At 49.5% G+C, this 23,185-nt stretch overlaps 1 protein-coding gene and 1 long non-coding RNA gene across 2 annotated transcripts; one reads left to right on the forward strand and one right to left on the reverse strand.

Moving 5' to 3' along the window:
• The first annotated feature begins 966 nt into the window (after positions 1-966).
• On the forward strand, positions 967-6,226 carry LOC308189965. Its single transcript, XR_013946755.1, has 2 exons — positions 967-5,128; positions 5,341-6,226. It is a non-coding gene; the product is annotated as an uncharacterized lncRNA (long non-coding RNA).
• Positions 5,962-22,647, reverse strand: RRM2B (ribonucleotide reductase regulatory TP53 inducible subunit M2B). Its single transcript, XM_080580684.1, has 9 exons — positions 22,489-22,647; positions 18,503-18,655; positions 16,720-16,836; positions 16,027-16,160; positions 14,860-14,954; positions 12,687-12,820; positions 9,777-9,881; positions 8,661-8,774; positions 5,962-8,225 (listed from the first exon to the last, which is right to left on the reverse strand). Exons 1-9 carry the CDS (start codon positions 22,540-22,542, stop codon positions 8,073-8,075), a joined length of 1,059 nt encoding a protein of 352 aa, XP_080436810.1. The 5' UTR covers positions 22,543-22,647; the 3' UTR covers positions 5,962-8,072.
• Between the last annotated feature and the right edge of the window lie 538 nt (positions 22,648-23,185).

A 23,185-nucleotide genomic window follows, 5' to 3' on the forward strand; every position in this document is an offset into this window, starting at 1 on the left:
GTGGCCAGCAGGTCTAGGGAAGTGATTGTGCCCCTGTACTCGGCTCTGGTGAGGCCGCACCTCGAGTACTGTGTTCAGTTTTGGGCCCCTTGCAACAAGAAGGACATGGAGGTGCTCGAGCGAGTCCAGAGAAGGGCGACCAAGCTGGTGAGGGGTCTGGAGAACAAGTCTTACGAGGAGCGGCTGAGGGAGCTGGGATTGTTCAGCCTGGAGAAGAGGAGGCTCAGGGGCGACCTTATCGCTCTCTACAGTTACCTTAAAGGAGGCTGTAAAGAGGTGGGGGTTGGTCTGTTCTCCTACGTGCCTGGTGACAGGACGAGGGGGAATGGGCGAAAGTTGCGACAGGGGAGTTTTAGGTTGGATGTTAGGAAGTACTTCTTTACCGAAAGGGTTATTAAGCATTGGAACGGGCTGCCCAGGGAGGTGGTGGAGTCACCATCCCTGGAGGTCTTTAAAAGACGTTTAGATGTAGAGCTTAGCGATATGGTTTAGTGGAGTACTTAGTGTTAGGTCGGAGGTTGGACTCGATGATCTTGAGGTCTCTTCCAACCTAGAAATCTGTGATACTGTGTGAATCGAGATGTGCAGCAGGTAACTGGAGAAAGAGGCATAGTCTTGAATGACCCAGGGCTGGACTTGATAACCTTAGAGGTCTTTTCCAAAACTAAATGATTCTGTGATTCTAAAAGAAGTGATGTTTCGTTTTGTTTTGTTTTGTGTTTTTTTCTTGAAAAGCATCATTTGGTTTGCATAGCAGAGAGGACAAACCCACCTCCTGAGCAAACATACCCCGCAAGCAAAGCCATGAGATCCATACTGCAGAAAATGAATTCCTTCAGGCACAACCCCCTGAGGGATGCCCACGGAGCAATACAAGGAGAACGGATGTGCTAAACAAATGACGGCAACACAGCAGCCACAGCTGTGGTGGTGTGGTGTGATACCTGTAGCTGTGTGTGGTGATACCTGTAGCTCCTACTTGATGGTGTACCTGGCAAATATTTTACAATTCACTTCTGGAGCTTGACCACAAAAAGTGATTGACTGAGCTGCTTCCTCTTGCCACTTCTAGGAATAGGGTAAGTTCTGCTGGCAGACCCCAAGGACTCTCCTGGAAGGACCCCAAAAATGCCACAGCTTCATCTGTCTTTGTTTTGAGCGGTGAACAATACAGTCCTTCAGCAAACCCAGGAGATGTATAGTGCCAAACCTGCTATGTATCCACCAGTGCCCCAGTTTCCATCAGGTTTTTGGAGGACCTGGGGAAGGAGCCCTGTGCACGGCACAGTGGCTGGGGCTGCAGTCTGGATGTTGCCCAGAAACCCGGGAGGAGGATATTGCTTATCCCAAAGGCACCTGAATTAATGAAGTGCAACCTTCCCCTGATTTCTCTGTGTTACAAGTCCTGTGAGCTTTACTCATCAGCAGACACAATTTGCAGCCAGATCCTTAACTCTTGTTGCTGCCACACCACGGGTTTGGAGGAGAGCTGCGCAAATGTGAGGAAGGTGCAAATTGAAGTAGGTCACATCAAGATTATACTCATTTACCTCCTCCGGCCCTCGCAGAGCTGGCTTCCACTGCAGCTCCTGCCTCAAGCGCCCTGGCCCACAACTTACGCTAATTAGGCTCCTAACGCGAGGCTCATTTTAATAAGCAGGTAGAAATAGGGATGCAATCTGAGGGCACTCCAGTGTTACTCTGCCCATTGGAGGTGGTCCAGACCAGCCTCATGCCTGCGTCCAGTGGTCCCTGGTGCTTCTCCCTCCCGTGCTTCAAACCCCACGTCCCACTGCACCAGCCCTGCCCCGAGCAGCTGGTGGCCACCTCCACGCGGGCCGGCGTCCCCGGGAAAAGTCACCCATCCATCAGCAGCAGAGCCACAGGAGATGCTCCCGCTGCGTGGGCGTGGATGGCAGAGAACAGCTGAGCAGGGGGCTGGCGTTTATTTTTAATTCCGTAAAGAAAATTTGCCTTCTGCGTGATTCTCTCCCTTTCTCTCGCAGGGGATGTAAGCAGACACGGCAAACACAGGTCCCCACAGACCGAGCCACAGCGCAGAGCTGCTGCAGACCTCGGTGTTCGCTATGGCCATCCCACAGAGCCTGCACTTCCAGAGACAGCAGCTGCCCTGTCCTCACACCGTCCAGAAACGTGCTGGGGTTCGTGCAGGCAATGAACCCACGGGGTGACACCGGCAGTGCCCGCCAGCCCACACTGCTCACCTCTGGCTGTAGGGACACGCTCACTTGGCAATGAGCATGGAGCCCCACAGAGGAAATCCTCGGGATGCAAACCTGGAATTACGTCTCACAGACTCCAGGGAAGTTCACTGGCTAATCTAGAAAAGCTCTCAGATACAGCTTATGAGCTGGTAAACGTTCCCCACCATGGAAATGGCCCCAGGAGCTTCAGGGTGGTCACTGGGAAATAAATGAATCCCGTTACCCTGCTAGATGGCACCAGCTTGTTGGGGCAGGGGCGATGCTGGGCTGGATCCCCACCAGCAGAGCACAGCAGTGCCCAGGGCCCCGTGCTGATGGACTGCATCTGGTTTTAAAAATAGACAAATAAATAAAGGATGTCTGTTCCTGCATACTGTGAGACACCGCTGGGCCCTTGGGAAGGGTAAATGCATGTCCAGCGTGGTGCAAACCAGGCCTCCATCCTAACTTGCTCTCCACCTCACCTGTACACAAGTGGGTGCTCATCACATGGGAGCCACATTTCCAGCCTCACACCCGTTGGGTTGTGACTGGGTGTGCTGATTTCACGGCACTGCACTGACACTTCCCAGGTGAGAACCTGCCTCACCGTGCCTGAGGTTTAAATCATGTGGAAAGTGCTTCTTGGCCCACCCACAGCCATCCTTCTGCGCGTGCATTCGTGTTAAAACATCTTTGATGTCCGTGCAATTGTGGCAAACTTCAGTTTTTCAGCCTACAACAAAGAAGGAAAGATGTGTGGAAAAAAATCCCTTCCTTTAGTCCTGGGCAAAAACTGGCCTTTTTGTGTGGCTGTTGTGAGAACGAACAGACCGCTTTAGTCCAGCCCTACAGAAACAGAAATAAATTAGCACCAAGACACAAAGGAAGCAGAAGTGGCAGCAGTTCCTCTCTGTTTTACAGGCGTTTGGTAAGACCATCTGAACTTACAAGGCAGCCGGCATGTGCTAGTGCTGCACTCACATCTAGTGGGTGAGGGGGGAAGATTTGCTTGGCAGATCTCATGCTGCAGAGTGCGGCAGCACCACGAGCACACGTAGATTAACAGTGTAAGGGGCACGAGAGCTTCAACACACCTCTCAAGGAGCTCTTGTTTTTAAAGCACTCGAATCTAATAGGCCCAGGGTGAATGAAACCAGAAAATGGGGAAAAAAATAGAAAAAGCAAAGTCAAGAGGGTTATAATGCAATTAATTCTTAACTCTACTGAGGAATTCCTATCCAGTGACTGTCTGTTGCAAGTGGTCTTTGTAGCAAGCTGGCTGAAAACCTCTACGTTGCATCCAGCAGCCCTTCCTTGTGGTTTTGGAGTCCTGTCTGCACCCAACAGGCATCATCTCCAGACCTTTGGCTCTGGGCCTCCTGCAGACACCCCTGCACATGGACACACGGACACACGGACGTGCCCACCCATCCCGCTCCTTGCAAAGCAGCAGCGAGGAGAGGTCCCTCCAAAACGGCTGTGAGAAGGCAGGGGGCGAGTGGCCGGGCCCGCCGGGCAGGCAGGGAGGGGCTCAGCATCGCCTCGCTTTCCCCTCCAGTCTCCTGCCACTTCTGGGCTCATTCACATCCTCATGTCCTAAGCCAAGCACAGCCCGTGCCACCTTTCCACTAATCCTGTCAACCAGCCAAAACGCTCCCAGAGGGAACGAAGGAAGGAAGGACCAGGAGCTTCGTTTCCCTCAGCCTTCGGGAGGCAGTGGCCGTGCAGGCAGCAGGACAGCCCGCCCAGCTCGGAGATGCTGGAGCGGTGGGGCGGGGAGACCGAGCAGCCCCCTGCAGTGTGAGGCCGCTGGCTGTTGAAGGAATTCCTTCGTTTCCTTGTAAAACAACCCGAGTATCATCTCTTTTGAGACGCATCTGTGTCCGACGCTGTGCATAGAGGGGAGCAGTTGGACAGAACGAAGTTTGGAGCTGTGCTAAGAAATGTCTCTGGGCAGCCAAACTTCTCCTGCAGCTCTGAAGTTCATTAGCTTCGGTGCCAGAGGCTTTCAACAAACGAGTAAAAACTATTTGCACATTAAGACTTGCTCTTAACACTTCTCCTGGATCTGCCAACCATCAAGAAGAAAAAAAAAATAAAAAATAATCGCACCAACTCCTCTGCCATTCCCCCAGGGGCCTGCAGAGCGGTTTTGGAGGCTTCCTCGCTGCAAGGGATAACTGGCATACGAATCTCACGTCTGTCACTCGCAAACCCTCTCCAGTTTCATGAGAAGGGTCAGAACTGCAGCAGGGGAATCCCAGCCCTGCCCGTGGGATGGCTGTGCAAACACGTTGTGCGAAATGAACTGGTGGTGGACCTCTTGGCCGGCCCCGGTGTCCCCCCACAGCCCCGGGGCCGGCAGGGCTGCCCCTCCGTGCACAGGCCGGGCAGCTCCGCGGGGCGCTTCGGAGCAGGCACACGTGCTGGCCGAATGCAGGCACACGTTATGGACGGCTGCATTTTCAGCTAGAACAACTTTAGTTTGGGATTTTGGTTAGCAGAGCTGACCGGAGCTGCTGGAGGCCCGGCCCTGTGGCTTGGGCCACCGTGGCCGTGATCCCAGAGCCGGGTGAAGGGCGATGGGATGGGAGAAGGCCCCGTGGCATCCATAGGCTTCTCCCCTCAGCTCTGAGTATGTGCAGAGGATACCTGTACGTGTACAACGCTTCCGTCTGTGTAGCTACACGTATTATTAACATACTGCCATCTGCAGTGACGGCTGCTCTCCCGGAATGAGGCCTCAAGGATTTAGCAAGCGCAACGTGGGTATTTGCTGACTCAAGGGCTCCACCAGGAGGAAAACCGGCCTGGATCACCCATCAGGCCTGCCATGAGGGGCTGAAAGGGAGACGCTCCCCTGCCAGGCTCCGGGAGGCTGGGGAGCCGCTGTGGGACACGCCGTTTAATAACATTCAAAGGCAAGAAGAAAAGCGTGGCAGAATTAGATCAGCGCAGTGTCAGCCTGCCAGGGGCTGGCTGCAGCTCTGGGTGTGCTGCCATGATCGTGACACCCTCATCTGCCACAAAAATCCCCCCGGCCCAGCAGCATGAGCTAGGGGCTGGCGAGGAAAGCTAAGGAAAAGCTTGCTAACTGCCCTGTCTTCACCCACTTTCTGTTCTTTCCCAGCAGGAGCTGGGACCAGTCACCGACCTACTGAACTCCGCGGTCTGTTCGTGACCAGGGAGCAGGGCTGGGGGCACACCGGCAGCTTTTGTTAAGCACCCGTGGCTATTGCTGATCAATCCGTCCCCTTTCCTGCGACCCACGTTTCTCTGCTTGAAGGAAAATGAGGGGTTTTGGGTGTTAAAAACTGGGATCATCTTTCCTGGAGGTTTCTGAACAGCTGTGTCTCAATCCAGCTGTGAGGTCCCTCCGACCCAGACGCACGGTGCTTCAGCCACATCTCCGCCTCCAGCGCTGCAGAAGTTTTACCCCAAACAAGCAAACAAGATTTCCCAGCCACTGAACAGGGCAATGGAGAACCCAAAGGACTCCCAGGAGACTTATTCTTAACCTAGAAAATTCCAGGAAAAAAGTAAAATAAAATGTGTCTGTTCCCTAGACTGCAAAGCCCATGCCCCGGAACAAGAAGCAGTAAGTTGAAAGCTCACCAAGTACGTGACAGCGTAAGGATAATATGCCACTTTCTCCCAGAAACCAAAAGCTATGAACACCAAGCTCCTCTGGCATGGCCTAATTTTATCATTTTAGACTTCACAATAAAGCACACAACTAACAGACAACCGCATGTTCCTCTCCACGTTCAAGTTTTATTGAAACTACAGAACTATTTTACACCCAAGCGGGGGGTAGACGGGGGAGTTATGACCACTTTGGTATCTCACGTACATTTAGAGAACCTGAGCACATAACAGTTTCGTATTTGAACAGTTTGTATACTCTCATCTTAATTCACAACACTCAAAACAAATGCTTTTTATTACTTTTAGTGACATAAAAACAGGTTCCACTCCTCCAACAACAGACCCACTTGCAGCATTTTGTCTGCCATGAACAGTATTTGCAAAAGGTGCTGGATTTTCTCTCCAGATTCCACAGTCCTCTTGTGGTTGTAGGACATTACGTAGTGACAACAACTCCAGCTTTTCTCTATATTCTCCACATCTCCCTCTACCCCTGCACGGACCTTATGGTAAATGATGCAGGTTCTGCTCAAGGAGTTTAAAAAAAAAGCTGTACTGTTTGCGTACTCACTCCGTACTCCACCAGTGCGATCAAACAAAAAGTCATTTTTGCTGCTTGTTTTCACAGCAGAGGCAATTGCTCACTAGGAACTATGTTAATGCAGTGAACCCATTTCGTGGAACTCCACTACTCAGGGCTATGGCAGGGAAATAACACTTGTAACCATCCCACCAGCAGTAACTGATGTCAGCTCAGCTCATGCCAAGCATATTGAAAGCAGCACAAGATGCTTATAACAGCAGGAAAGCCTTAAAAAGCTCTTGTACAAATCACTAAACATTATGGAAAAATGTTTGGGTTTAATAAAGCAGAACTCTTCGTCTAGCTCATGAACATGTACTTAATCTTTGGAAAAAAAAGAGCCTATCTATTTGTAGATAATCCACCTACAAGTCAGTACTATTCCTTACATCCCAAGTATCGCTGCAGTATATTAAGGTTTTCTTCAACTGCTCCATTCTCTGCATGTGCTATCAAAAAATTAAAGAAGTTTTTGGGCACACATCAAAAACCAAACAGCAGTCTTATGTGATGCTGCTAACCCATACTACTTCCAGATTTGTTTTTGAAAGGTTTAATACCTAACTCCAGAAGCTCTTCTGTGGCAATACTTTCCATGGTTCACATTAAACATGCAACTTGAAGTACCTCAGTGCATTACTGGTGCTTCCTCGCAGCTCAAGGAGCACGTCTGGAACACCTCAAGGCACAATCCCTTGGAATGATATGCCTTCGCACTCCCATCAATGCACAGGTGAAACTGAGAAGGGGAAAATATCAAATCACCCGGCACGATGGGGAGAAGACAGACAACACCCAGAGCTCTCCGTTCCGGCCACGCAGCCCAGCACAACTACAGACTGCTTAATAAGGCACTTGTTTAGAGAAGCAGGGAAAACCAGGCAGCACAAGCCAAACTACAAGATGTGGTTTCTTCTCCACTATTAACAGGCTTGCGTTTTCAAGGCCATTCAAGGTCCACTGACGTGCTTAGTAACAGCTGTAATATAAAGATCATATGTATGTGATTTAAACTCCTACTGACAGCCATCAGGTTTGCAAAAAGAGTAAAATCTGCTTCAGACAAAACCCAGGTTTTTGCAGAGATCAAACTGTATCCCTGGGTGTAATAAGATTTTATAGTTCGTACTTTATTCAACTAATGTCTTCTAGCATTCACTTACTACTACATCTGCAGCAGGATGAAAGTGAAGAGCTTTTACTCTCGATCAGATCTATAAACATGAAAAGAGAAACCACAAAAATAACTTACATCAACATATATACATAGAGTGATACCTCACCTGGTTTTCAGAGTAGAACACTGTAACGTAAGGTAAATATACAGCTTGCTTTCTTAAAATACTACTGAAGTCTTAAAAAAAGTAATAGTATCCAGGTCATCTTTAAAGACAGCAATTACAGCAGATGGATCAAGGGAATCTTAAAAAGGACATCCTTTTAAAAAGCCATATAAATTTTTTTAAAAAGGACCCCCTTTTTTCTTTTTTAATGACATAGAGCAAAAAGTATTTACTCCTCCAACAAACAACATGAAAACCCAGGAAAAAATCCAAGTAGCCTCCAACTCCAACAGAGGAAATGGAGATAACTTCACAGCGGTAAGTGAGATGGGGAAACCGTTTGCCAAGGCATCAAAAATCTGCATCCAGAGTGAAAACGTTGTCCATTGTTTCTGCCATAACAGCAAAACGCTGATATTCCGAAACCCGCTTCTCAAAGAAATTTGTTTTTCCTTCCAGAGAAATATTCTCCATGAAATCAAAAGGATTTTCTGCATGAAAGACCTGGGGGAAGTAAACATTATTACACTGGTGATTCTGAAAGGGTAACAATGCTTAACAACAACAAGTGAAAGCCTTTCGAAGCAGATCATCCCTCCCTGTAATACGCTGCAGAATTTATGAGCACTTCTGTAAGCAATTTCAGTACTGTCACTCCACAGAAGTTTGGCGAAGTTAACCTGTGCAAGGTGCTTGTGAGCCTTCTAGGACTGCAGCACTTGAGCACAGCAGAAGCTTCCCATTACAAACCTGCAGAGCAGCTGGACAGAAACAATGGCCTAAATTGTTCTTGCTCTTTTAAATAGGGAAGCACATATATTAATGTTGTGGTTTCGGCTGTCACTCAATGAAAGTGCAAGTTCTAAGAAAGTGCTCTGTGCCGACAGCTTTCCTGGGCTGTTCTAGCAGGGCAGCATTTCTGGCAATTTCTTCTCTTACCTTTGAGAACCCAAGCTCCATTAGTAACCGGTCTGCGACAAATTCAATGTATTGTTTCATCAGAGTGCAATTCATTCCAATCAGACCTACAGGTAATGCCTCTGTTAGAAACTCCTGGAAGTTAAAATACAGATGACATTTAGAGAAATGAAATTTAGGATGGGAAAAGGAAAGAAGACACCTGTGTTTCACAGCAACACAATTTGTGATATTCCAGGCTCCCCAGGCAGTTGTCTGAATAAATAACTTGCATCACTAAACTCAACAAGTGTCTTCTGTTTTCAGTAGTTGCTTGTATCTTCCTTTATTTTTAGCATGTTTTTCTGGAAAAGGTACAAGAATTTTTTATTACTGCCCTCTTCCATTTCCCCCCCATAAGATCCCAAGCTTCAGAAAATGCTCGAGCTCCAAGTTCAATAAAACCTACACACCATACTAGTGGGAGCAGGAATAGATCCAGAAATCTCCAGTTCTCCTTGGTTTCCAGCCATTATGGAACGACAAATCAGAGAGGATAGTGATATATGAGCACTGAACTCAGCCATGGACGTGTTTAGGCACTGATGCAGGACCTGTCAGTGTCGTAAGGCAATGCTGGGGCATTCACCATCATCACAGCAGTTAGATCACAACAGAAAAGAAAGGGTAAATTACAGTCCTGCCAAACGCTCAGCAATGCAGAAACCTGGAGATGGGTAGGACTTTCTGTGAAAGAACAGCAATTCTGAAAACACAGCACCAAGTTCAAACACATGGCCAGAACAGACCTTGTGCTCTCACAGGGGACAAACAGGTCTGTGCATGAGCAGGGAGAGACAAACATCCTGAAAGGACAGAGGTAAACAAACTCTTCTCTAAGAGAGAATCCTTTATTCTTTTTTTGTCATTAAGGAGGAAAGCAGCCTGCCAGCTTCAGCTTCCCACAGTTACTTGGCAACTGTATCAGAAAGTCTCTGCCTTTTCTTGTCACATTTAAGGAAGAGGGAAAGGATGGTGTAACGCATCAGGGATCCAAGCATTACATATGGGATTTCAGAAGTTAGAAGTTAGTTTGTTTATTTTTTGCACATGCAGTTCCTCCCGTGCTGCACCCCACGCTGTCCTAGCCAGGCTTACCTGTTCAATTTCAACAGCGTTAACGATGATCTCCCGGACCCTCTCTTCTGACGGTCTGTTCACTAAATAATGGAACATTAGACAAGCAAAATCACAGTGTAGGCCCTGAAATAACAGAGAACAACAACAAAAAGACAGTTTTTCCCTCCTTCACACAGTTTACTCTTACTTAGAGGCAGCCTCATTCAGGTTTAAGCTTCCTAGCCTCTTGCTTCTTGACAGTCTCAATGTTACTGCGTGTAGCTGACCCATAAGGGCACTTCTGGTTTACAGCACAGACACTAACATCTAAATCCAATACATGCAAAAGTTAACAATCAGCATACACCTTCCTCCAGTCCTCTCTGGTAACAGTTTGGGAGCTCCTCTACGGCTAAGGATTCTCTGCTGAGCCCTGCTCGGTTCCTGCCTCTCACCAGAGATGCTTTTGCAGAAAGACTCCTACACATCAGGACCTGCAAAAGTACGGCAGTCGGTGTAAACCATTTATCTGTTCTCTACTTCGAGATACCTGTACAGAAATAATTAAGTTTTTAGTAGCTTCCCTTGCTTCTCCTTACAGCATTTTCAATAAAGTAGATTCGGATTAGAGTCATCACATCCAAGATTAACAAGTCGTCTCCCCACACAACATGCAGTTAGTGTGAAGGATTTGCTACCACAACATCCACAGATTTGTGGTATTTAAGGTTACTGTGCCTCAATTCAATCCGCCGGGCACAAGCCTTTATGTTTCACCCAGCCATCCTGCACAGGGCCCAACGAATTGCAGTCATTCCAAAGGAGCACTGGGGTACCCTGCCTCTCCCCCTGAGAGCACGGTGATGAAAACATGGGCACCGTGAGGGTACACTCAAAGTGAGACCCAGTCAGAGTGATTTGGCAGGCTATGGGCAACAGAACCCAGTGCTACCATTAACAAGGGCAAAAACAAAGCCAAGAAGCAAAAACTTTTTCGGTAAGGCTGTGAAACCCTTATGCTTCAGGTCACGGAAGAGCCCTGAAGCACTGTAATTTGGGAAATACTCCCCTGCTAGGGACAGCACTAGCTGCTGGCTGCAGGGCCTCCCAGGGCCTCATCCAGGGCAGTATCACCAGCGGGATGCAAAAGGTGACTGGCTTCAGCACGCTCTGCTTCCAGCAGCTTGGCACCTCTAAGAATCAGAGATGCAGCAGCTCAGAGAGCCTGGGAACAGAGCCCGCAGCTCGAAAACCACACTGAGCATTAACCATTTATCTGTTCAGGTGTACAGCTCATGCTGTGGTTTTCCAGTGTAGATTCTTTCACTGCCACTTCTTTTGTAACAGCATTTCCTGTTTTTTGATGCAGGTGTTGTGTGCACCCTGCCTTACTCTTCACAAGTAACAGCTATGCAGGTGGAAATGTGCCAGTGAAGCCCCAAAACCCCTACATCTTTCTGTGCCCAACACTGCAGAGAAGTACAGTTACACTGCCGTAAAGGGGAACATACATCCCATCCATCTGCAAGTCACCTTTCTAAGAAGTACATCTTCTTCTGAATGGATCGGCTCGTGATGACTCACAGAAACAGAAGACACAAGGAGATCAGGGCTGAAGAATTGTTTGGTTGTTGTTTTTTTTTAACCAGTCATAGCATTTCTCCAACAAATGCCTTTTAAATTAAAGGCATCTCACAAGATGCCTCCTTTCAAATGAGCTTATCTAAGCCATTGAGTTTACTTCCATTACGGTAGAGGTCTTTATTCTTTTAGACCACCTGTGATAAGTTCGACCATTAGCATGTTTATACTGTAAATAAAACTGCTCTTGCAGCTTTTTCAGTGCTGACGGTGCCCTGTTGTGCAGGGCCTTGCAGGCAGCCCTCAGCCACAAGGAACTGCTGCCAACTGGCAGACAGCAGTCCAGGAAACAGTGAAAAGAAAGGGCACTTGCGGGGACACGACCTGCCACGTTCAGCGTGCTGACAGCCCTCAGACACCTCGCATTTTCAGCTAAAGAGCACTCCCATCGGATGCAGACCCGTAGCTGCTTCCTTCCAGAAGACCCTAGCCCTGTGAAGTACCACAAGCAGATGGAGGGGAACAATTGCTGCTGTTTCTGCAGCAGCCCATCCACAGCTGGCCAGATGATGGGTGCAGGTGGCTGCTGCAAGCCCTGGTACCTGTAACTATGGGGAGAGATGGGGAGTGGGACAAGGAGGCCGCTTGAACCTGACTGAAGCAGTTACACCAGAGAAAAGCTCAGAGCTGCATGCTAGCTAGGTCCTTGCCAAGCAGGTGCACGCTTGCAGGCCGTGCAATTCCACGCCAGTGCTTGGGCAGCCTCCCTTCATGGCACGGGAAAACAGGTGAGGAAAAAAACATCCCCCTCCCTTGATCCATATTTCTGGTCACGTTATGAACTGGGGTATTGCTGCTCTTTCCTTTAAAAGCAGGTATTTCTGCTGAGGGACATAGCAGCACCTTGGCTTTAAGTTCGTTAGTAACTCATATCCCAGATATGCTTCTTTCCCCTTTTTAAACACATGCTGGGAATAGCCTGATCCTTCACAGGCATCCCAACTTTCTGGTCTGTGCAGTTCCTTTATCAGGCTGTAGAAAGAACTGGCTATCAGAGAACACACTCAGACTTCTGCCACCTCCTTACCCTCCTGCAGTGCCGGCATTAGAAGGGCTCTGTCACACCCAGAATTGCATCCCCTACTCGCTGCTGGATTCTCTTTTGGACTGGTTCCTGCCCAACCACTGCCTCTGCCCCCACTCACCTGCTGTGTCCCCTTTCTGCTCTTCGGCTTCCTTCCGCACCTACCTGCCACCACAGATGTGACCTGCTCTAGCGAAAGTATGGGACCTTTAGGAATAAAGTTCTGCCCTTCCCCATGAGACTCGCTTTCCTTCCCAGCCAGCATGTAGGATGTGACACGTTACCTCATCTCTGCTGATGAGTTCATTGGAGAAAGTCAGTCCAGGCATCAGGCCCCTCTTCTTCAGCCAAAATATAGCAGCGAACGAGCCCGAGAAGAAGATGCCTTCGACTGCAGCAAAGGCAACAACTCTCTCACCTGTTTAACGCAACGCATTTTCAGTTAGACATGAAAGGGCGCGCTGCCAGTCAGCAGGAGCAGCATGTGCATCAGCCAGCCCGATGCTGGAGGGGAGGTATCCGCACTGCAGCACCAGGTGCTGTGCCCGACCACATCCTTCAGCAGACCCCGAGGCACAGAGGTCAACACTCGCAACGGCACGGAACCACAGGCAAGCCCAGAAGAACAGAAGAACCTGAGCACGCACTGAAACTGCCACAAAAAACTCAGAAGGGAAGGAACAAAAGTGGCCAGAGTGGCCAAAGATACTACTACTGCTTTGTCTCTTTCTCCTAAGAGGCAGGGCAATGGCTGTGTAACTAACATACGGAACTGGGAGAAGCCTGTCTCCCATAAAATAAACGAACAGAAAACCCTGCACCCAGTCACAAACAACTACCTGTATCCCACCTTTCGTCCAAGGAAATCACAGCATTACAGGTCCCAGTTCTCCCTGTTCTCTACAGGAATGCGTTTCTTCAGACTACAAGACCACCTGACTGCTTGCTGAAGACATGTCACTGCATGTACCCCATTTTAAACACCTCCAAAAGTTCCCCGAGTGTATTCCAACATTAAGAGGTTTTGCATTAAATGCTGGCGCCTTTTCCCAGTGAGAACTGCGTAGATTTTTGTTTAAAATAATAATAATCCCCAAAATTCCAGATGTCGCACTTCCTCAAGCAAGATGCAAATGCCATCTGCTGGCTTATCTGAAGAAATTCACGTTAGGAGAAAAACATGAAGAGCAACACGTAAAAGTACCGCAGAAGCTACTAAGGAAAGAATTTATATGACAACACTAAAAACCTCCTAAGTTAGTTCCACCCAGGAGGGGAGGAAGACTGGTCATACAATTTAACCAAGCACAATACCGAACACCAATGTTTTTTACCACATTCCACCTGACTAACAATCACATAAATGAGTTATGCTGAAACAAAATCTCCTGTCAGCAGCACCACGTAATGTTTGCACAGGCTGGGAGGCCAAGAGTCCGCCGAACAAACACAGCAGCTGAGCCCTTGGCGTAAGAAAGCAGCCGAAGCTACGAAGACCCTGCTGAAAGGCCAGTCTGGAAGGAAACACTAAGTAAGCATGCTGCTTTCACATAATGTATCTCATAATGCATAATTTTAAGGCCTGGGCTTGCAGAATGTTTTACATTTGGATAATTTTCTCAGTAAGATGGAAAATACAGAAGAGTAGAAACATCCTTTAAAAAAAATAGTATAGGATGCATAAAGTTTGGAGGGAAGGACAAAAAAAAAGAAAGAAAAGGACAGACACTGCTTTTTCAGTTAGGAAACCTGATTCCCTGAAGAGGATGTTTCTGTTAGAAAATTCACCAGAGTCTGCCTATTATTCATTGCAGCTACAGATATCCCTTAGGGCCAACACTGTAAGCTGAAGGCAGAACACTGGAAAGGATGTCCTCCAGCCATGCTGAGGGAAGCTTAACCAGCTCTGAGGTGAGATACAGTAACTGGAAGCCCGGTCACAACAGCAAGCCAGAAATGCTAGACAGAGATGATTCTTGAATCTTTTTTTGCCCAGACTCGGTTACCATGTTGGAAAAAAGGCTAACATCACACACAAATTTGTGTACATGAACATGCACGCAAAAAAAGCCTGGACTTGCAAGGCTTCAGCTGTCCAGTTCTGAACACTGGAGGACAAAATGGGAACCAACTGGAAGAGACTATCGAAAGTCCTAGAAAACAAGACCCACCAGCAAAACCTGAAGAAGCCAGGGTTGTCTGGCATGAAGAAAACAGAAAGAGAAACCCACACGCGCTTTTCATTGTGTGATTCCAGCAGGCGCTGCCATTAATGTATTGTTCTATCTGAAGATGAAAACATAAATGCTCACCCAAAGCTAATTCTAGCTCTTTAGTCAAACCACAGCCCCTACGCCATCTGTGGAGCATTTCAATTCGCATTTCAGGGGTGCAGCTCAGTCCCGTACGATTACTTTGTGCCATACAACAGAAACAAGTTCTTAAGAAGATACGCACCAAAAGTGGATTCTCTGTCTTCAGCCCACTTCAGAGCCCAGTCTGCCTTCTTCTTGACACAAGGCATTGTTTCTATAGCATTAAATAAGAAATCCCTGTAGAAGAAAACAAAAAAAGACATCAGAATAATTATGCGAAGAAGGGATTTATGTAAATCTCTCCTGGTTGTCTCCACCAGGCCGTGGAACCCACTGTGCTAGGCTCTGAACTGACCCAAGTAAGAATTCCTACCCCGAAGGGCTGACCATCTCTGGGAACCAGAGCGCTGGGAGGCAGACGTGCAGAAAATGGCGTAGCCAAGGCCTCAGAGGAGGTGAGCTGCAGAGATGGAAGCGCACTCAGACTTCCTACCCCTGGGTGTCCGTCCACTGCACCACGCTGACTCTCAGATTTCAAGCCAGATGGCAGCCAGTTCCTCCGCAAGGAGATACAGCTCATCTCTCCCGACACCACAGAAGGAACCGGACAACTGCCACCAGCGCAGGCTCTGTCCCCATGCTGAAGACCTGAAGGAAAACCTCGCAGCCCTCCCGCTAGCCCTGTGCTGTGGGGTTGCAGGACACTGTTGCACCACACGGGATGCCACGGTGGGAAACCAAGCCCTGCCCGACCATCACCACGGTGGAATCTCTGAGGGAAAATACTTCTTTTCTAGCGTATTTTCATTCAGAGTAGGCAGACCTCCAGATAACAAAGGTGATGAAGCTCTCCAAAAAAGACTTATTTACTTTAAAAATAAGTAGCTCAAGTAGCACTGACAATAAACAAGCCAAAAATACATTGATTAGCATAGGGCACAAACACCAGTTGGATCAGCAGCCCTAGATTTCCAGAGGCATATCCTTTGCTGATGCAATAGCAGGCACCACAGGAGCACAGGAACTACAGGGAGCCTGTCTGATGCTTAACGACGTTCCACACAGGCCGTACCTCTTGCAGTCACAACTTCACAAAAATATTAACCAGCCTTCTGAGCACTCCCATGGCAGTTCCTTGACTGATAATACTTCCCTCCATTTTGGGGGCCAGGAGTGCAGGCTTGGAAAGCTTTAAGCGATCCCCTAGTAAGTCAGGGTGAAACAGAAGGCAGCTGCTGCTGCCCAACCACGGTGCCACTGGGCTAGAGAAAAGATTTCCCAGGGGTTGGTAGCACATTCAGAGGCTTACCTTTTCTCAGGGTCTTTGATGTAAGTGTCTATAAGCAAGCTGTACATCTCCGAGTGAACGTTCTCAATGAGAATCTGAAAGCCATAGAAACAGCGAGCTTCTGGGATCTGCACCTCCTGGCTAAAGCGTGCCACCTACCAACACCAAAAAGCATGACAGTGAGCACAGTAAAACCAGTCACATGCGACAGTTCTTTAAGCCCACTAGGAGAGACAATAAATCTCTACCACGCCGAAAGGATGGGAGCAATTCAGCCCTACTTTATGAACAGGTATGTCAATAGGATAGGTGTGGTGCTGAAGCAAATAGAGAAAGCTAGCTGGAAGTAAACACATCTGCTCTGCTCGTCGTGCAGACAACAGCAGTGAAGTGTGGTGGCGCACACACACAGGAAGGAAAGAGCAAAATACCGCAGTAGTGAAAACCTCACACTGAACGAAGCCTCACTTTCTGTTCATCGTTAAAAAAATAAACAGTATGATGTAAGACGTGTTTTGGAGCAACATGATTTGGAGTCCTGCTGACAGCAGTTGATCTAACATAACTCAGACAGCTCTCCCAGCAAAACCAGCTGCTTATTTCCCTTGGCAAAGGTGAGGTGATGGGAAGTAAATATACGCATTAACATGAGAAAAAAGGAAAAGGCAATAGCTAATAAAATGAGTCAGTATTCAAGCTGTAAAGCTTTCTCACCAGGTTTTCGTTTACAATTCCATCGCTGGCTGCAAAAAAGGCCAGAACGTGAGAGATAAAGTATTTTTCATCTGCTTTTAGCTTGTTCCAGTGGGGAAGGTCCTTTGATAAATCAACCTAATAAAGGAAAAAAAAAAAAAGCACATTATCACCATTTTGTGCTTGTTATTCTGTAAAAACAAAAGCAGCCTAGACAAACGTTTGAGGCAGAGCTTTGGCATTGGCTTTGAAATCTCTGCACATGGAGAATTTAAATATGTGTGAACACAAAGCACAGTGGACGTACTGCAGTACTGCTGTCTCCCTCTGCAACGCTAACACCCTGTGTTTGCTTTGCAGTGTACACTTTTGTAACGTGGAATAAAAATAGTATCTATTGAATTATAAATAAATCAGATTTCAAGAAGCATCGGTATCTTAACGGCACGAGTATGAACACATTAATAAGAAGAGCCCACTCTGAGACATTTATAAACTCTACTAGAAATAAATGCTGGTGTTGAAAGAAACCTAGACCCAGGGATGCCAAAAGATGCACTGAGGGCACTTCTGCCTTTGACAGGTGTTCAGCCTCCATCCTGCCCGAGAACAGCATCGGGCAAATGCCAGGCAACTGCTCCCACCTGTCACACTTCGCTCTAGCCACGGTAGAAAACCAAAAGAGATCCTTTGCACTGGCCTTTTTTCTTTGTTTGTTTGTTTTGAGGGATTTCTGAAACACAGCAGCTGTTAAGTAGGGCCAGATGTGAAAACTACAACGAGGCTAAAAAAACTTTTGTACGTGTATGTGTGTGTCTGCGTTATTTACATACAAATAGATGTGTGTGCTCATGCATAAACGCACGCGCATACAAACTGATTTTACAACTTTCCAACTCATTTGGAAATGTGCTGACAGATGGTAGGACAGCGGAAGAAGGAACCAGTAATGTGGTAAAAGAGCAAGGCTCATCAGGCAGGAGTCTGAGTGCTTTGTAACTATTTAAATCAACCTTTTTTGACACAGGGCAGCTTACCTCCCCAGCAGGTGATGGAATAACACTTGTAAAGACAGCTACTCGCTGCCATCCCAGGATGCTTTCTGGTCTATTTAGAGTCCGTCACCGCTCAGCAATTGCAGACCACTGCTCACAAATGAGCAAAGACTGCAGAAGCTCTGCGTTGGAACAAGCTGGTCACCTGGCAGGTAATTTCCCTAGATCCATGCAAATTCAGAAACCTCCATTGCTGCAAGTGTAGCGAGCTGAGTACGGCTCAGGCCTGGCCAACCAGCCACCTCAGGGAAAATGAGACGGCCTGACTCCCAGTTTGCATCGTAACATGGTGACAAGCATCTAACTGGGGTGCTCAGGAGTAAATTATATGCATTTTTAGCAAGTTTCCCTGATTGTCACCATCTTTCTGGAAAACAGGTGCCTGGTATTAAGGAGCAGCATTCTCATGAAATTGCTCAGAACATTTTTCAAGGGCAAGGAGGCAGCTTCAGGTACAGAGACCACAGCAGGGTAAGAGCCACCTGACAGAGATTCCCCCTACAACCAGGGAAGTGCCCCAGGACACAATTCCACCTCGTCCTAAACCAAACACCTAAGAGAGGTCAGCTGAATCACCTGATGGAAGCAGCTTTCTTTCCACTGTCCACAAAGGGAGTCCTGCTCTGCTGCAGGGACCTGACGATACATAAAATTAACTGCAACCCACACAAAACACAAGCCAGCAGCAGGGCTAGGAATGAAAATCCAGAACCACGAATATTGTGCAAACCCACTGCCCCAGAGCTCACCTCCTCCGCCGTCCAAAAGGAGGCCTGGGCCTGTTTGTACATTTTCCATATGTCCGGGTACTGGATGGGGAAGATGACGAAGCGGCGGGGGTTTTTTCTGAGAAGAGGCTCCTCGTGAGGTTTCAAGCCGTTTTCAACAGCACTCGAAGAGCTCTGAGGATAAAGCACAGTCCTGGTTAAGGCTGCCCTTACGGACTCCATGCTTTCCACTGCGCCCCAAAGATACAGCTCGAAACCACCCGTATCGCGCGCTCACCTGTCCCCCAGGGGTGGCCACATCACCCTCGCCTGGTTTACTCTCCCCTCCGCCCTCCATCCGTGCCCCTGCTCGGGCTGCCTTGCCGCCCGGCTCTGCCCTGCTCCGCTCACGCTAGCTGTCCTCCCGCCAGCCGCACCGGTGCCAGGAAGCGTCTGGCACCTGAGTGCAAAAGAAAAGGGCTCTCCGTGGTGCCAGGAGGAAATCACGGCTGCACCCGCGCCGCCGTCGAACAAAGAGAGCGCGCTGCCTGCCCGCTCCTCGGCGCCCGCCTCCACGGCCACCTCGGCTGGGTCCCTTCGCATCGCCAGCCTCGCGGACATCCTTCTTACAGACCGCTCTTTCAGGGCCTCCAGCTGGGGGACACCAGCTCCCTGCCCGACGTGCCACCCAGCACCTGCTGGAGACGAGCCGTCACCAAGAGCTGTGAGGACGGACGGCGTGCTGCAGCCTCCCCAGGAGCCGCTGGCTCACGGTTATCCCGGGGTTAGCCGGCAGGACGCCTTCCTGGGGCGGTTCCGAGATCCTCCTGGCACTGCTGGGGAGGATAACTAACAGCAGGTACTACGTGAGGCTTTATAGTGCAGCAGGGAAGGGGAGCAAAATGTTTGTTTTTTTTTTTTTTTTAAATCATTGCTTCTACCTTCCCTGGAGGTGCCAAAGTCCCTTCCCCACCCAGCCTGCACGTAACCACTCGCATGCTAATATGTAATCCTTTCCCTCCACCTGGAAAATAATAAAATGATTTATTTGGCTGTACCAGTGCTACCCACATTCAAAAACAAATCCACACACCCACTGCAAAGCAGATTCCAAAAGAAACCACATTAAGAAGCCCATTCTGCCTTAGCTTTACCAGCTTATTAGATTTTTAAATATTGTTTAATTAGCCAAGACAAATTTCCAAGCACCACCTCGCAGTCTCTGCTGACTATCACAAGAGTGCAAGACCCTCCGCATCGCTCAGGAAGCAGAGATGGTTGCAGCAGCCGACCCGAAAGCGTCGCGGGGGGAGAACCGGGGCGCCGCAGGGGTCGCTCTGCGCCTCGGCGCGACGTCCTCAGGGCCGGCCCCACCGCCGGCGCTCCCACCTGCTGCTGCAACCGCCTGGCACCCTTGCAACAGGAAACACTGCGAGAGCCTCCCTTGCTAGCCCAATGATTTCCTGAGCAAAAACCTTCTGTGCTGCCCGGGGGCTGTCCCCACATACTTGTTTTAGACTAATAGGACGGACTAGCAGTTCCTAACCCTAGCCCTGATGCTCCCGAGCCGTTCAAAAACCAGCACGCAGGGCGCGTCATGTAGGAAGATAACCCGGAGAACACTTCTGGTGTACAGAAGTGAAGGGGAGCACAGAAAGAGCAAGTGGAAGTTCCAGTGTGGCAGGAAAAGCGGAGGCTAGCAGAGAGGCAAGGAGTTCTGGTGACTTTCCCCACCGCCTCCAACAGCTGCCATCCACAGGCCGTAGATGGAGCGGTCAACGTGCCAGAAATACCGTCAAAACACGGTTCAGAGAGGGGTAACAGAAGAAGAAGAGTGAAGCAGCGTATCCAGCCTGGAGAGAACCAGCTGCAGGAAAGCAGAAGGACGGCTTCCAGCAGCCAAAGGCTCAGAGCGATGGCATGACCCTGCGAAGGACCACAGTGCAGAACTGGAAAGTGACACCAGTTTAAAAAATAATAATTTTTGAAAGAGTAAGAAAGAGTTATCCCACAAAGAATACGCCATGCTGGCAGCTCCCTCCCAATCCACCTCCCGCACCACCTAAGCCCTGCTGGGGATGGAGAGGAGTTCTGCACACATGCTCCATCTCTGAGCTCACAGGCAGGCAACGCCTGGCTGTCACACGGTGCTGTCTCTCTCAGTTCTGGGTTTCACCCCTCCAGGTAAAAATTGTATCAGAGTAACACTTGCTACCTAGCCAGCTTCTTAACTTGGTGCATTCCATGGTACAACGCGGCTGGAAATTCATGGAAGATCCTCCTCTATTTCAGTTCCTGAGGTACAGCACGTGCTGACCACAGCCAGGGCTCCAGGGCAGCCGTCACCTTGCACCGCAGGAGCACGGCGCAGTCCTGGTCCTGCCTTCCTGGCCCGGGGAAACCGGCAGAGCTCACGGCGCTGGGGGAGGTAACATTCACAAGGTCTGTACACTTCTGCTTCCTTTCGGCATCCTGTTCTTTTCCTTCATCTCCAGCAGGTGTACGAAACACTCTGCACGTGCCGTAAGAACGAGGAGCATCCAGGCTCACAGTCAGAAGGCGCTGCTTGCTGCTCAGGTACCAAGAGCCAAGCACACAGCACAGGCAAGGCAGGAAGGTGCGGTCCCACCCCTGCTCAGGCAGGGTCAGCCACTGTACGCTGCTCAGGACCGTAGCCAGTCAGCATTTCACTATTTCCAACGATGGAGACTCCACAACCTCTCTGCATAACCTGTGCCAGTGTTTGATCACCTGAATAGCACGAAGTGTTTTCTTAGTGTGAAGATGGAAACCTGCTGTACTTCAGCTTGTGCCCGCTGCCTCGTGTCCTGTCACTAGCACCACTGAGAAGAGTCTGGCTCCGCCTCCTTTATTCTCTCCATGAAGCTGAACAGTCCCAGCCCCTCTTCGTGTGACAGAGACCCCAGTCGCTCAACCATCAGCCCTTCGCTGGACAAACACCAGTATTTCATATTCCTGTTGTTCTGCAACTGCTAGAAACAAATGCTGCTGTTGAGGTCAATAAACCCAACAAAGAACTAAGACTGCCTAGTGGCACTGAAGTTCTTTACTTGAATTTCAAATGCAGCAAACTAGGAAACAACTAATATTTATACATACATAAAATTCCTACCCTGCAGCAACAGTTGTTGGGCTCTGCGTGCAAATACCTCAGCTACGTGCTCTGCATTGCTTACAGCAAAGGAAGAAAAATAAAAGCACCGGCAGGGCTGGCACTGCGATACAGCACAGGCCATGTCTGCAAAAACCCTCGGGATGTGTAAGGAAGGATGGGTGTGTAAGGAAGGATGGATGTGATAAGAAGGATGGATGTGAAAGAAAGGATGGATGTGTAAGGAAGGATGGATGTGTAAGGAAGGATGGATGTGTAAGGAAGGATGGATGTGTAAGGAAGGATGGATGGGTAAGGAAGGATGGATGTGAAAGGAAGGATGGATGTGTAAGGAAGGATGACTTTTTCCACACCGCCACGTAGGTTGTGAGCTCCCAAAAGCTTCAGGCCAGCAGCAGAGGATTTGCTAGCAGTGAAACTGGGTTTCCCTGACCAGAAGATCCCCTGCACTCCAGGGAGAGACAACTTTGGCCTGAATGGTGGATGAGGAGCGCAGCACCCACTGGTTCTGCTCACCAGAAGGAAGAGCACAGGTCTGTTTGTCTCTGGCAAGCCAGTGCATGTCCATCTACGTTACGGCTACAACACGCCAATGTTTAAAGGGAAAACAGAAAAGTATTTTTCAGGTTTGTCCACAAACTCGAGTCCTGCTGAAACACAAAGATCGTGGGGGCTTCTCCACAGCAAACAGCCTTCGGCCCCGCACGCCTCGGGCCCGGCGCTGCTCTGAGAGCTCCGGGGGGCTCTCACCCCCTCCCGGCCCACGGGGGCGACGAGGAGAGGCCCCCGAGGCCCCCCCGAGGCCCTTCCTCCCACCGCGGGGTGCCCGAGGGAAGAGGACGACGCAGCGCGCCCGGCCCCGGGGCCCCAGCGCCCGCCCGCGGCCCGGCCTTACCCGCTGCGGCCCGGCCGCCTCCCGCAGCGCCGCCGTGCCCCGGCTCTCCCCCATGGCCCCGCCGTGTGGGCCGCAGCGGCAGCTGACGGGAGGCCGGCCCTCCGCCGGGGCGGAGCACGGCTGGGACACCGCCTCGCCTCGCCTCAGCCCGGCCCGGCCCCGCGGTGGGCCCGGGGAGAGGCGCCCGGGAGCGGGGAAAGGCACCGCGGCCCCGTTTGGGGCCGGAGGGAGGCGAGGCAGGGCCTGGCTGCCCGGCCCCGGGGCTGTGTTGTTAACAAAGAGCGGTCGCACAGACACACGGCACCTCTGGAAGCAGAGGGACAAATAAATAAATAAAAAAACAAAAAAACAAAAAACAACAAAAAAACCACAAAGCTCCCGAGGCCGGAGCTGGCTGCAGGCCCACACCTGCGACACAAAAATAGAGGCAGAAACCTGAGGGAGGGAGATTGGGCAGGGCAGTGGCTGTTCTTGTTAAAAAATAAATAAAATAGAGAAAATCCCAGCCAAGCTGCTGAGAGACGATAGCGGAAGATAAAGTAGCAGAGGGAGTTAACTGGTTTGCTACAACCACACGTAGTAGTGGCAGCTGGCACTGATATTAGTGTGTCTATTAGGGGATAAAAGTGAATATGGTGGAAGTATATGAAAAACTCCAACTTAAGTAAGAAAAAGATTACACCTTTGAATCCATCCT

Source organism: Anser brachyrhynchus, assembly GCF_964034855.1.
Source record: "Anser brachyrhynchus genome assembly, chromosome: 2".
Lineage (NCBI taxonomy): Eukaryota > Metazoa > Chordata > Aves > Anseriformes > Anatidae > Anser > Anser brachyrhynchus.